The sequence below is a fragment of the Engraulis encrasicolus genome, chromosome 7, assembly GCF_034702125.1.
Source record: "Engraulis encrasicolus isolate BLACKSEA-1 chromosome 7, IST_EnEncr_1.0, whole genome shotgun sequence".
Classification (NCBI taxonomy): Eukaryota; Metazoa; Chordata; class Actinopteri; order Clupeiformes; family Engraulidae; genus Engraulis; species Engraulis encrasicolus.
This window is the reverse complement of record NC_085863.1, coordinates 20,878,345-20,892,136: the sequence shown is the minus strand read 5'-3', so window position 1 is coordinate 20,892,136 and position 13,792 is coordinate 20,878,345. Positions and strand designations below refer to the sequence as shown.

Below are 13,792 nucleotides of genomic sequence, written 5' to 3'. Positions count from 1 at the left end.
GTGGTAAGCAGTTTGGGACCTTGCAGGGGGGTGGTGGCGGTGGTGTTAGGAGGGGCGGTGTACATTTAAGCAGGCTAAACAAAATACATAATGTATAATAATGAGACAGTAAGTATAAGCTGCAGGAAGTGTAAATTTGCTCTGTGCTGAATTTGTTGAAAACACACAAGAAAACTTGGTGTCGAATTACAAACAAGGCATCATTATTGACTGGTCTTTTGCTGCATGTATTAGACCTTCTTTCAGGTCATTTGGCTGAGCTAGCCCTGCTCAACAGACGTACTGTATACAGTATATGAAAACCGTGAGAACAAAGATGGAGGAGGAGACAGAATATTGATCACTTCTCTTCTCTATCCTCCCACAGCTTCATGTAGGCTACAGTAGATGGCTCAGTAGTGACTCAAATGAAGTGATATCATGATGAATGTGGATATGCTGAAGACCATAATCACTCAATCTATTGAAATAAGATGGACTGTTGGAAACAATCTTGTGACTTTCTATATCAGTTTTCCATCTTGTTTAAGTGTCTTTATTAAGCGGGCTTGCCATGTTTATAGTAATCTCTAAGTACAGTTTATTAAGCGGGCTTGCAGAGCAAGGCCCGATTCTAGTAATCTCTAAGTACAGTTTATGCTTGCTTGCTTCTCTTGCGCAGGTCAGTAAAAATAGAAACCGCCTCTCCTCCTAGGCCTTTCGAGATAGAGACACCGTTCAAACACTAAAACGACTGGCTCGGCTTGGAGATTTAAAAAAATGCTTCGTGTGTCCATACCCCTTGTCGTTTTTTTTTCGTTTTCGTCGATTTTGTGCAAGTTTGGGTCCCCATTGAAAACAATGGTAGAATGCTCATGAACCAAGGTTCCGCCACTCTACAGATCAGAGTGTAGGAGGCTTTTTCGGTCATAAAACATCAACACTTTCACCTAGAAGTTTAGTCGACGCTTTTGTTAGCGAGCTCTATGAGATGTCTCCAAACTGTGAAAGTATCATGTCCCAACTCCCATTACTTTTTAAATGGCAGGTGTGTAAAAACGGCAGGCCTGGCCCAATGGCTTTTCCCATTGACTCTTGAAGTGCCTTTCTGAAGAGGTCAGCACATCTTCCACAAGAGATCCATTTGTGACTGATACGTTTAACCTATAAACTTCATTCAAAGACTGTTAGAAAGATCACAAGTATGACTCCAATCTGTGACCAGGACATGTGCCAATTCCTTTTAGTTTTTTTAACAACAGCAAGCTAAAGACCTAGAAACTGTTTTTGATTCTGCCCTCTGCCTTAGAGCACCATACTAACTGCCATACAGTCAATCAGAACAGGTGCTGCCAATAAAAGGTTCCATCTCAACTGTCACTTTCTCTCAACATTCTATTCTTAACGAGCAGCTGCACTACAGTTCTAGAAGTCTATTGTTCAGCTCTTCAATGCAATGTGATATTGTCTTGCTGGACTGTCTATGACAGCCAGCTGCTTGGCTCAATGGTAAAGGTGCTGGATTAGCGATATGGAGGTTGTGAGTTTGAATCCCACTTGGACTCATGATGATTTTCAAAATTATATCATATGCACCGTTCCTTAGCCAACTTAAAATAGCATGTATGTCATTTAGTATATCCCCCAAAACACGGAGCTACAACACTTTCAAAATGAAAAAAAATCTTGAATCCAAGATGGCTGAATTGTTTGGCCCATAACTTCTGACTGGGTGGATGGATTTTTCCAACATTTCTTTTAGCTTTGTTTTCTCAGTAGTAGTTTGTTTTTAATTTAGGTATAGAGATATCAAAAATAAAACTGCTCAGCTCAGCCCCAAAAGACAAGTACGCTTCCAGTATTTTCTGTGAGAATGCAATGTAGTTTATCCCTCTAAATGTTATTGTTAAGAAATAGAATCCGATTTTCCAAGGCTAAGTCTATAGTTCTCTGAGGTCTTTGGTGCTTTTTTCCCCTTAACCGTGTCTGTCAGGCAGTGTGTATGCCAGACACAATACAGACAATGGTTAGGGTTCAGGGCCAAGGGGTTGAAAGCACTTTAACATCGTTTCTGGGAAGGGGTTGGTTCTGTATATTGTATCCCAGTGTGTTCGATTTGGGTTTGTGTCTATCTGATCCATTTTTCCACTATTGAGAAGGACAGACCTTCAGTCATTGTCAGTCACACAGTGTATGCTATTCAACAAATTCAATCACTGGGCATATATGATAGTATCACACTAAAGTAGAGGTGGGGAACCTATGTCCCGAGGGCCGTTTGCAGCCCCTGAGGCCATTTTACAACCCCCCCGATATAATTTAAATGTTATGCAGCTTCACATGAAATATGACATATTTTGTAAAGGAATCTTAGAAAATACATGTGCAATACAATTAAATTATTTTCCGGGGAACTAGAGAAGGTGGAATCTGTTTTAAAGGAAGCTGCCTGCCTTCAATATAGGCCTAAAGTGCAGGGGGAAATCCTGGTTTGTGTTCATAGTACGGCCCTTGGAAGACGTATACGGCCCTTGGAGGAATTCGAAGTGGCCTCTCAAATGAAAAAGGTTCCCCACTAAAGGTTTCCCACTAAAGGATAGTTAGTTTCACTTAACATCTCGACTGTCTGAGCACAACAGAACAGAAACACTTGTGACACATGCTGACACTTATGGGGGAAAAAAGAGTCTGGTTGGTGTTGATGGATACAGTCGATGGATAAAGGGATGGATGAGCGGACACATGGATGGATGGGTATGAATAGATGTAGGCTATGGGCAGAGGGATGGTATAGCCTAATAAATGATTAATGTTATATGTACAGACTGCCTGTGGTTGTATGAGTTAGTAACCCTTGCCTTCCCAATGCTCCACAGCTGATGATCTCTGCACTCTCCCTCTGTCTTCCTCTCTCTCTCTCTCTCTCTCTCTCTCTCTCTCTCTCTCTCTCTCTCTCTCTCTCTCTCTGGCTAATTCCACCTCTTAGCAGCTTTTAATGGCTAATCAATGATGCAAATTGCAAAATGATGCCTGAGAGTGATTCCACACCAATCAGCAGCCGCACACACCAACACAACAAATAGCAAGCTAATATGTCCTGAACATACACACCAATACAAATAGCAAGCTAATAGGTCCTGAGCATACACACCAATACAAATAGCAAGCTAATAGGTCCTGAGATGTTCAAAGACAGCTGGGGATGTTCAAGCACCAAGAGAACATCTGACATGGCATGTATGACTAAGGGAGTTTTATATGTGAAGGGTTCAGATACAAACCCCTCGTAGTGCATTTGTGATGAGTTTATAAAGATAGGCTATATTTCTATAAATTCTGTAAGCTGAAAAATCATTGTTTTGCTTGGGCTCGATTTCCTGTACTTGACAATGGCATTTGAGTGATTGTGGATTGAGACTACTTGGAGAAACTCAAATAGAATTTTTTACAGCTTTTTGCAATGGCTTTCACAGGGTTTTGCATCTGAACTCTTCATATACTGTATTTAAAGCGACATTCATTCCACCATTTCTGAAAATATGCTCATCTCAGACCTCACCTCAAGTTAAATAACTGAGTTTTACCTTTTTCATGTTCTACCATCTGTTCTCTGAACCTGGTTATTTTACTCCTAATTCCAAGATGGCATGTTATCATTGAATTGAATAGTTCCAGCTATCCCATTTAAAAAATGGTTAAAACAAAATTACTAGAGTGTCAACATTATGCGTCAGGTGTTTTCCAGAGTAATTTTAAATGTTTTTCTTTTTTGAGTTTTGAATGAATGTGGTATGAATATGCATACTGTATGTATGTATGTATGTATGTATGTATGTATGTATGTATGTATGTATGTATGTATGTATGTATGTATGTATGTATGTATGTATGTATGTATGTATGTATGTATGTATGTGTAAGAACGCCATCTTATGCCCTAGCCTGCTGCCATATAAGGGACCACAATGGAAGTAAGTCTTCTGACTTTTTTGTGTACATCCCTGTCTATTTATCCCTTTTAATATATGGTTATTGTTGCTGTACAATGTTTTTACATCTAATAGACTAAATAAATAAATAAATTCATTCATTCATTCATTCATTCCCCCTTATGATGAGTTGCAGTTCTATACAAGAATTACCCACATTACTGTACATGTAGCTCGAGGGACCTTGAAAGGGCCTTGAATGACGGTTTATAAATGGATACAGCCACTATAAGCATGCTGCTCAGTTCCGCACTTGAGAGAATGGAAAGAAAGTCATTCATTTCAGACTGGCAACCGCCTATTGTGCACATACTACATCACAGAGGCCTCTGATTCAGGCCTGTCACAACCAGGCAAGCAAACCAGGCAATTGCCTAGGGCCCCAGAAGTAGGGAAGAGGGTGGGCTGGTAATGACTTGTTCTGTTATTTTATTTTAATGACACAATGACAACTTTGTGAGTGTGGCAGCAGCTTCCTAAACTCAATGACGGAAAAATGCAATGGTACAGCTGTAAAAATCTCTCTCAATGGGGGGCAAGTCCCTCCTTGCCTAGGTTCCCCAAATACCTTGAAACGGCCCGTCTAATTCAGTCAGTAGGTCGAGAGTGTAGGCCTATTGTTTCCTCTTTAAGTGTGTATGCAGTGGCACTGCTTTTGTGCCCGACTAGAGCCATAGGAATATGCCGTAGGCCTACATAGTGTCAATGGCACGGACAGAACAATTTCTCTCATAAAGATTCTGTGTATAAAAGGAAAGCAGCAAGATGCTATTTACACAGAAACGTACCATGCAGGTGCGCAGTAATACATACTGTAAAGTGTGATTAGGTTAATAGGCTGCACAGTAGTCTCACTAATAGCTAAGGAGCTGCATATATCAAAAAATAGGCTTTAAAAATATCCCATGTAGGCGATAAAATGCATATGCATCTGTTACAATGGAGTTTTTGTTTTTATCCCCTTGTTGTGTTTCCACCTAAGCAGGAAAAAAAATCCACCATTTAAAAATATCCTGCTATGTGGAAACAGCACCTAAATCGCATCAATGTAAGGTGACACACACTAAACCTGAATATCACTTAAGCTGGAAGTCACCCTTTCAGCTACTCGTTTCATCATATAACACATAGGCATGTAGTTTCCTGTATCACTAGGCCTATTATCATAAAAGGCCTTACAGTACAACATCCAAATGTACCTCAGGGATTCTTTTTCTTGAGTTGAGTTAGTCATTAAAAATGAATGCGGCACAATCACAGAAGTTGACACGCTTGATCGGGTTTATTGTTGACATGCTGTATGGCATCCACAGAGTATAATGCAAGACAGTATATCTGGGGTCTGACTGTCAGTGACCAACTGGAAAAGACAGGAAAAGATAGTTCAAAACACAAATACTGGTCACGTCTGGATATTTAAGATTCTTGTATGGCATACTTTCCATCCGAGGAAAAAAAAACTGATAGTTAAATGATAAATACAGATAATTGAAACAAGTGCTAACAGTGGGTATGAATAAATAAGCTGATTCACAGTAAGTATCGGAAAAGAGCTAGGGTGTTCTTTTCTAAATATAAGCATGTACATTGAGAATATACCCAGCAAGAGATCCGAGGGTCATACTTTGAAATTTACAGCATGTGGTTACTGTTCCATGCCTTGCTAGCCTGGCCATCGAGACTGCAAATCTCTCCGAGACTGGTCTGGCCAACCGAGCTGTGTACACTGCTTCTGTCACCCCAAGGAATGGGAACCAATGAAAATCTAGCATTTGGAATTTCTCAGTAGAGTCATGACCAAGGCAGTGGCGCACCACTTCAGTTAACAGGTGAGCGAGGAAATGGGTCGTCTGATCGATTGTAGCTCACTCTGAGAAATGGGTTGACAATGTTAGCTAGCCAGACCAAAGTCTCAAAGAGGCTTGTAGTCATGATAGCCAGCCTCATGCTTTGCTATTAGTCCTTCAACTACCTTCATTTTTTGAGACACACCATCTTTGCATGGTCAATGCTGAGGTAGCCATGTGCAGTACAGTTCTTTGGGTTTTTTCCCCCTTCAGAGATCAGTACATGCATATGCAAAGAGCCCAATGCACATGCCAAGAGATGAACCAAGAGATGAAACAGAAACGGGAGGTTACAAAAGGTCAATTTTTCAGCAACTCATTCCTCAGCATATCAATCACATAGCAGATTAGGAAAAGTAACAGAATGTTAAAGGACACTCACAAACACTTGGACGCACGCACGCACGCACACACACACACACACACACACACACACACTCACACACACACACACACACACACACACACACACACACACACACACACACACACACACACACACACACACACACACACACACACACACACACTTTTTAATTCGACATATATAAAAATAAAAAAATAGAACGCATTTGCCTTTCTCCAAGGATTCAGCAACCATTTGGCCTCCACGTCTCATTGCCTATAGGCCCTCATCCTCACTACATGTGTGTGGAGAATTCACTGTGTAGGCTAGTGAAGTCATGATTTGGCCTTTGCTTGGCCCTCCTCACTGAGCCACACCCTCGGCCACACGTTCTACTGTTCCCTGTCACCTTTGGTACTTTTGGAAACTCGCTATTAAAATTAGGAAGTTAAAATGAAATCATCTCCATTTTTCTTTCTTTCTTTCTTTCAAAAACAAACAAACAACAACAAAAACCATAACATCACAAGTAGGCTTTTTCATTCTGAAAGAAAAACTGCCTCTGAAAAACAAAGATAACCAAGGACAATTGAGGAGTTTAGAACAGAGGGAGGGGTTAGGAGAAAAGAGAGAGTGGTTAGTTGCAGTTCATCATGTAAAGTGAAATACAAGGTACAGCCACAATACTGCGCCCTTAAATTTGGAGTAGGATACAATCAGGGGGCTACGCAGTATTTTTTTAAACATTGATTGTTCACATTTATTGACATTTCAGCAGCTATGGCTATAGAACTAAGTATTTTTAATCTGCCTATAGTACGGGGCTCATGCACTTACATGAACAGTTGTTAGTGTCTTTAGAAGTCTAACAGTGATTAGTGATAATATGTCTTGCATGCTTGAAAAATAAATAGACATAATTTTGAAAGTAATGCGTTTAAGAGACGTGGTATTATTTAAGTACCTGATATAATGATGTAAAGGAAAACACCGAAACCAAGGGCGATGGCAATGATGGATAGGAGGCGAGCTAGTTTCCCCAGTCGTCTGGCTGTATCATAATCCCCAAGTTGCACCATCGACCGGGACTAGAGGAGAAAGTAACAAAGTTGCAAAGCGCAAAATGGCAAGCATTAACGACCCACGCACAGGATCTCACGCAGGTCAATCCCAGATTTGTTTCACACATCTAGATCTAGGTTATATTGCATTCCACACGTTTGGTGCTTCTGAACGTGTGATGCAATCTTTGTTCATCATCATTTTCGACTCAATGTGTTAGCCTATCCAACTAGGAGTGGACGAGACCGACCGCACCCTTTGAGCATGGCGCACCTGACTCGCTCAAACCTGACTCTCTCAAGGTGATGTTACCCGACGGCATAAAGGTTAACACTTACCGTGTGCGCGTAGTAAATGGCAAACAGGTTTAAGGGGAAACCCGGACAAAAGCAGGAGAGCAGGGCGAGCCAGAGGTAACTGGGCGGTGCGGGTTGCGGGGGACCTGGGGAGGATGCGCGGCTGAAGCTGAGTCGCGATGGAGAACGGGATGGGACCGCAATATTTCCCACAGATCCAGACTTCATAGGGGACCTGTGCCCGTTTTGGTCGGCATTTAGGGACTTCGCACTGCCTCGCAGACTCATGGAAAGGGAATCCAAAGGTTTTAAAGTGTGTCCGTCACTCTGCTCCGTGGTGGATACACCCAAAAGTTTCTGTGTGTCTTTGTAAGCGGTGGCATGAGAAATTCCGCTCTCGCTGTAAGATAGCCCATCTTTTTCATTTTCGTAGACGACGTCTGTATTGATGGCCATGTCTACAAAACAAGCACAAAATCAACAAATATGATAATAAAAAGCTAGTTTGCAAAATCCACCGCGCGGCTTGGAGAAGCAGCTTTGAAGAAAACCTTGAAGAAAAACAACTGCTTACTTGACAGATGTTCAAAAGCTTCCCATCAATGTTTTAACATAGATTCCTTACTAGATCCCGAGACAGAGGATTAACTAAAAGTCTGGTTTTTACAGTTTACAACCCTAACTGCAGACTAACCAAAGAACCTATGATTAAACATAAATAGTATGCGCAAAAAGTGAATAAAACGCACGACCAAGACGGTGTTGATTAAGATAATTCAACTCACAATGGCTAGAACCAAAGCCTTTTTTGCCACCCCTGTCTTTCTGACAATAAACTTCAGATTACAGCTCTAATGGTGCCAGTGAAGCACTGACTCATCGCATCTGTCTCACTATGCGCTTGCTTCTTAAAGAAAAAGGACGAGCACTCAGTGCGAGTGAATATCTCCTGGAGTGCCCAACCATGTGTCAACATCGACAGTGCAAAACTGTCCAAAGATCCAAAGATCAAATGGATGTCTGCAGAGTCCGGTATGGGAAATGGGTAAATGGTCAACAGGGCGCACAGTTTGGCAACCTTGTTCTTCCCTTTGCCTTTTCTTATTCAGCACATGCATGGTTAGCATACTGTAAATCAAGCTGAAACTGAAAGTTTGCAAACCTCTAAAATCGTATTGTCAATCTCAAAAACTGTTAAACTGTGTAAAATGTCAAATTCCCAATATATGACATCACACAGCAGACAAATTATGAGCACATTTTGCAAATCCAAGTAGGCTAGGCCTACACAGATTAACTAATTAAACAAACAATAAATTATTAATTAATCGCTAAAATTCAAAAGGCTATTTCGTAAAAGTAAAGAGACAGATGTTTCATAGGTATCGCCATAGTCATCAGGAGCAGCTTCAATCTTATTTTTGAAGCTGCCACCCAATTTACTCTCTCACATCTGGTGTCATCATTGTGCTCAGTAAATAACAAAACGCACAAAACCATTAACAAAGATTCTAGAGTGCTAGTTCTCAGCTCTATGATTCTTTTTTTTTTAAATGACCCAGAGTAACAGCGTCTCATTAAAACTGCAGGGATGTGATCTAGCGCCAGTTCCAGGAGTGGGGGCAGCAACATGGGTAGCACCAGGAGCAGATGGCAACTCCAGCGGGGTGCCAGCTTAATCAGCTGTGTACACAGGACACAGTGATCACCACCGCACAGCAGCATCGAGGAACAAACAGCAGCCAGGGCCTATAGGCCTGCTGCGTCAACCGCTTGTACTTTGATGACACACACACACTGGTTGTGTCATGTTTGGAGCACTGATGCCCCCCACCACCCTCTCCCCACCTCCCAGACTCCACACACTCTTCCATTAACACCACCCACCAGTGGCATCCTGTGGTGTTCTGGACAAGATGCCAAAGGGATGTTCCGGAATCTAGGGCATCCTATGTCCATGAGGGGATTGAAGAATTTGCTAACGTTCTCCTCCACTGTCCACTGATGTCAAGATACTCTGCATGGAGCGGTCCCCTCGACCAGGGCCTTATTGAGATGGCTCTTGGCCCCTAGGCTATAGGTTGCAATAGGCCCCCCCGCAGAACACCCCCCCCCCCATTAATGCCAAAATTACAGGCCCTGTCCACAATGTTGCATAGTGCACCTGCAGAGGGGCTGCCTCTGCCCATTTGTGATGGGCTAAATGCAGAGACTAAATGTGCACTCTGCAAGAATGTATACGTTGTGCATTAACTTCTTTTAAAAAGATAAAAAAAACACACAAAAAAACTTGCCTGCCTTTATTATCACTGGACACGGGAAGAGCTGGACCGGACATGGCTGTGTGTGAGAGAGAGAGCTGGAGTATGGTTTGGAATAGAATCGGACGCGGGGTTCCTGGCTGGCATAACTGTATGGTGCCTTAGTCGTTTGAGCCACAGCCAAGGCCAAATTGTGCACGAACTCTGTATAAAGTGACTTCAGAAGCTGCCAAAACTCTTCAGCTAGGCAGAAGAGTCAATTAGTTGACCCCTTTGTTCAGAGCCTATGTTACAGTATAACCTATACTGTTTCCCCAAAATTGTAATGGCCAAGTCGTAATCTGTTCTTTAAGCCTCTCTGTAATGTCGCAGCAATGGTGTTATGATGTAGTAGTAGTTGATGTAGTAGTATTTTCAGCAATGAGTGAATTGGGCCCGGCGGCAGGCCCATGTGCGCAGAGGCTACTAAATGATTGTTAGTGTAATCACCCAAATGTATGGCAGAACCAGATGACTAGGACTATGTGGTATCAGACTGTAGCTCCTCTATCACTAGGCCCTATGTGTTCCTCTTGGCAGGCTATGACTCACTCAGGGTCAATACCAGACAGTTGGTGGAATGGACATTGAAATCTTCCTTCAGCTGTCTTGGCCGCAAGGCCCGAATGAACGAACGAACGAACAAATGAATGAATGAATGAATGAATGAATGAATGAATGAATGAATGAATGAATGAGTGAATGAGTAAGTGAATGAATGAATGAATGCACAAATGAACGAATGAATGAACGAACGAATGAATGAATGAATGAATGAATGAATGAATGCACAAATGAACGAATGAATGAACGAACGAATGAATGAATGAATGAATGAATGAATGAATGAATGAATGAATGAATGAATGAATGAATGAATGAATGAATGAAATCTCCACATGGAATGTTGCCTGCTGGTGGTTGCTTATAATGGGGACCACTTCCAGTGGCATGGAGCCTCAGATCGAGTGCAAAGGATTACTATAGGTATGGGTATTTATCTGGAAACAAGTGCCTGAAGCATGCATGCTAACCATTGATTATTTACTCCCATTGATGGTAACCTATGGTATGAAATACACTGGAGAAGACGTGCTTGCGCGCCATCCTACGTACTTCTGCCAAAGGATTGGCTCCACTACTAGTATTATGGGATGGTCAGGACCAGGCTCCAGCCACATTGCCACTTATTTTTGCTTTATTCATTGGAAAAGGCCTGTATTGACTGATAGATTGATTGACTGATTGATTCATTCATTGATGAATGGGTGAATTGACAGTTCCTCTAACCAAACACAGAAGAATTAAAATCTGTTGGGTCCTAGTAGGTTTCAGTGCTGCTGTTTGGTGCTCAGACTGGAGTGGTACTCTACACTACTCAAACATCTTGTGATTTTGGCCTATGGAATCATTGGTGCTGTTATTTTGCCGGTCAGAGAATTCTATTCAACACTGTCAATTAACTTGACCATTTTTGTTTAGTGTTGAGGCACTTTCCAACACTTATACGGAAAGGATTGGATTAGAGTAGATACTGCCAGGAGGCCCAGGACTCTAGCTGATTAAATATGACATCATATGTCATCCTGCTGGCATAATAGTGTTCATTGTGGAAATACACTGTATCACAATACCGAGCTGCGCACAAGTAGAGTGTTAACATCTATCATTAAACGGAAGTGTGGTGACTGAATGAGCTTAGACGCTGTAGCGTACCATTACACCGGAGACCCAGGTTTGATTCTGACCTGAGGTCACTTTCCGGTCCTTCCACATCTCTCTCTCTCTCTCTCTCTCTCTTTCTCTCTCTCTCTCTCTCACTGTCATAAAAAAGCCCATATATATATATATATATATATATATATATATATATATATATATATATATATATATATATATATATATATATATATATATATATATATATATATATATATATTTTTTTTAATCTATAATTTTCACAAAGCCTGTTATTTTTAATTATTATTTATTGGTAATATGATCTGACTTTGTCATATAAATACAATTTACTAACATGCTTAATCAATATAGTGTGTAGATTATCCTCACTGCATCCACTGTTACTGTAATGAGCAAAGCATCCTTCGGCAGCCAGCAGAGACGCAAGCTACAGGTGACACCTTGTGGCCAATGTTGATATAGCACTCTTTGGCCAAGTGACAGTATTGTGTAAGTAAGCTGTACATCCACATAGAATCAGATTAAACAAATCCTTAAAAAAAGGCCATTGCAAGTGACCTAAAGCAAGTGAAATGTATTGGTCTTATTGTAGGCTACTTTATTTGACTATTCTCATCTTACTTCATGTATGTTTGATTTATGTGTTAACACTGGGGCCCCGTTATAATTTGCTGTTGGTAGAATGGCAATGAACAAGTCATCATCCATGGCTTAAGCCTTTGTGTACTCTTGTAGTACTATGATAGGTAAGTCTTTTCAGCGACTTGTACTGGTGGAGCAGCACATATTATAAGGGTACATTAGTTCAAGGCTCTTAGTACTTTTTCTCTTCTCCCTTTTTGCTGGATACTTTATAATCATGAAGAGCCTGCATATGTTGTGGTCACTTTGGGGTCAACTAAAGCACTTTGGGGTCAACTATGTCGTGTTTATAAATGATATGACTTGATTTAAGTTGTCCCATGTGAATGAACAGAACTTTTGAGTCTATCCTCCTGGGCCCTTATGGCATGGGGGCAACAAGAGGTTATGTAGGGTTGTGACATACACTTGATGTTTACATTCACAACAAAGAGTTTCAACAAAAACATGGTGATTTGCATAGCACTGTTAAATGTTGCACTTTGTGTTTGGTGCAAAGAATTGCCCTTTCACATGAAAAGGGCACCTGCATATCTGTGTGGAATATAGGCTCTATCCTAACCCGAGACATCCCACCTGCCATACCAGTAAGGAGAGCCCAGGGTAAGAAGGCCTATCTAGCAGTTTCTGTATACGCAAAGAAAATATGAGGGCCTAGACATTATGCCATGAAAAAAAATGGCAACAGTTTGACTGCCATATCTGAGCGTACATGACCGTTGTGTGTGCAGAAATAAAAACTTGAAGGCTTGATGGCTATGTAGCCAGGATTGATCAGTATGCATGGCTTTTGATGGGGGAAAAAATCCTGTCATCTCCCAATAGTGATGGATAAAGCAACTTTGCCCTCCCACGCCCCCCTATAAGGGGTAGTTAATTGGACCGAGGACCTGTTATGTTTTACCTGACTATTGCCTGTGCAGTACGCGGTACATGTGACCTCTTTGGGAGGTGCATGCCTATAGAGTGGGGGCATTTGACATGGACCGTTGGGCTCCCTGGCTCTCAGTCTTGGCCCAGTAGGCTTATTTATTTTAGCTCTTTTTACTCTTGTGTCACACCTCTCACCTCACCATCTGATGTCATGAAATGGTTTCATCTGTTATGCTCCCCTGCTTTCTCTCAACTCTCCTCTTATATCATATACAGTAGTGGGGTGTGCCGCATGAGCCTTTAGAGTATGATACAATGTCTACTATTTGTGTCAGTTCATAAGCACTGTGCGTTGTGTTTGTGGGTTTTGTGCTTTTTGGATGATGTTCTATTTATCCCAACACTATAATGTTTACCTGTCTGAGTAATAGAAATGATATCCAATGGCTCATCCAATGGTCTACCCTTACTAACTGCAATTCTGGACAAAACTTCACCCGCAGCTTTTAACTTGTGATAACCAGGATACACTATGTGAACACATTAATGACAGCAATCAATCAATGACAGCAATCAGTCACAAACCCATTTGTTTCTTTATTTATTGTTACTGAACCGAAAACAGAATGTTTCTGGTAAGGCCTGAAATTTGAAATACAGACATACAACACACATGGTAGAAAAAAAAAAATAACCTTTTGCATACTGTATAATGGCGAGTGTCAGCATTGGGCAAGAGCAATTATTTATGTTATAA

General features: G+C 41.3%; 1 protein-coding gene across 1 annotated transcript; it reads right to left on the bottom strand.

The window, feature by feature from the left end:
- Positions 1–2,585: 2,585 nt before the first annotated feature.
- On the bottom strand, positions 2,586–7,975 carry trarg1b (trafficking regulator of GLUT4 (SLC2A4) 1b). The gene is made up of 3 exons (XM_063202143.1): positions 7,562–7,975; positions 7,126–7,249; positions 2,586–2,605 (listed from the first exon to the last, which is right to left on the bottom strand). The coding sequence occupies exons 1-3, from the start codon at positions 7,973–7,975 to the stop codon at positions 2,586–2,588; spliced, it is 558 nt and encodes a 185-aa protein (XP_063058213.1).
- Positions 7,976–13,792: the final 5,817 nt, after the last annotated feature.

Excerpts from the sequence above, each read along its gene's own strand:
- trarg1b (XM_063202143.1), bottom strand. The coding sequence starts at position 7,975 with ATGGCCATCAATACAGACGTCGTCTACGAAAATGAAAAAGATGGGCTA. Across the intron at positions 7,250-7,561 it reads CCATTTACTACGCGCACACG|TCCCGGTCGATGGTGCAACT; the intron begins GTAAGTGTTAAC and ends TTTCTCCTCTAG. Across the intron at positions 2,606-7,125 it reads CCTTTACATCATTATATCAG|ACAGTCGAGATGTTAAGTGA; the intron begins GTACTTAAATAA and ends TGTTGTGCTCAG.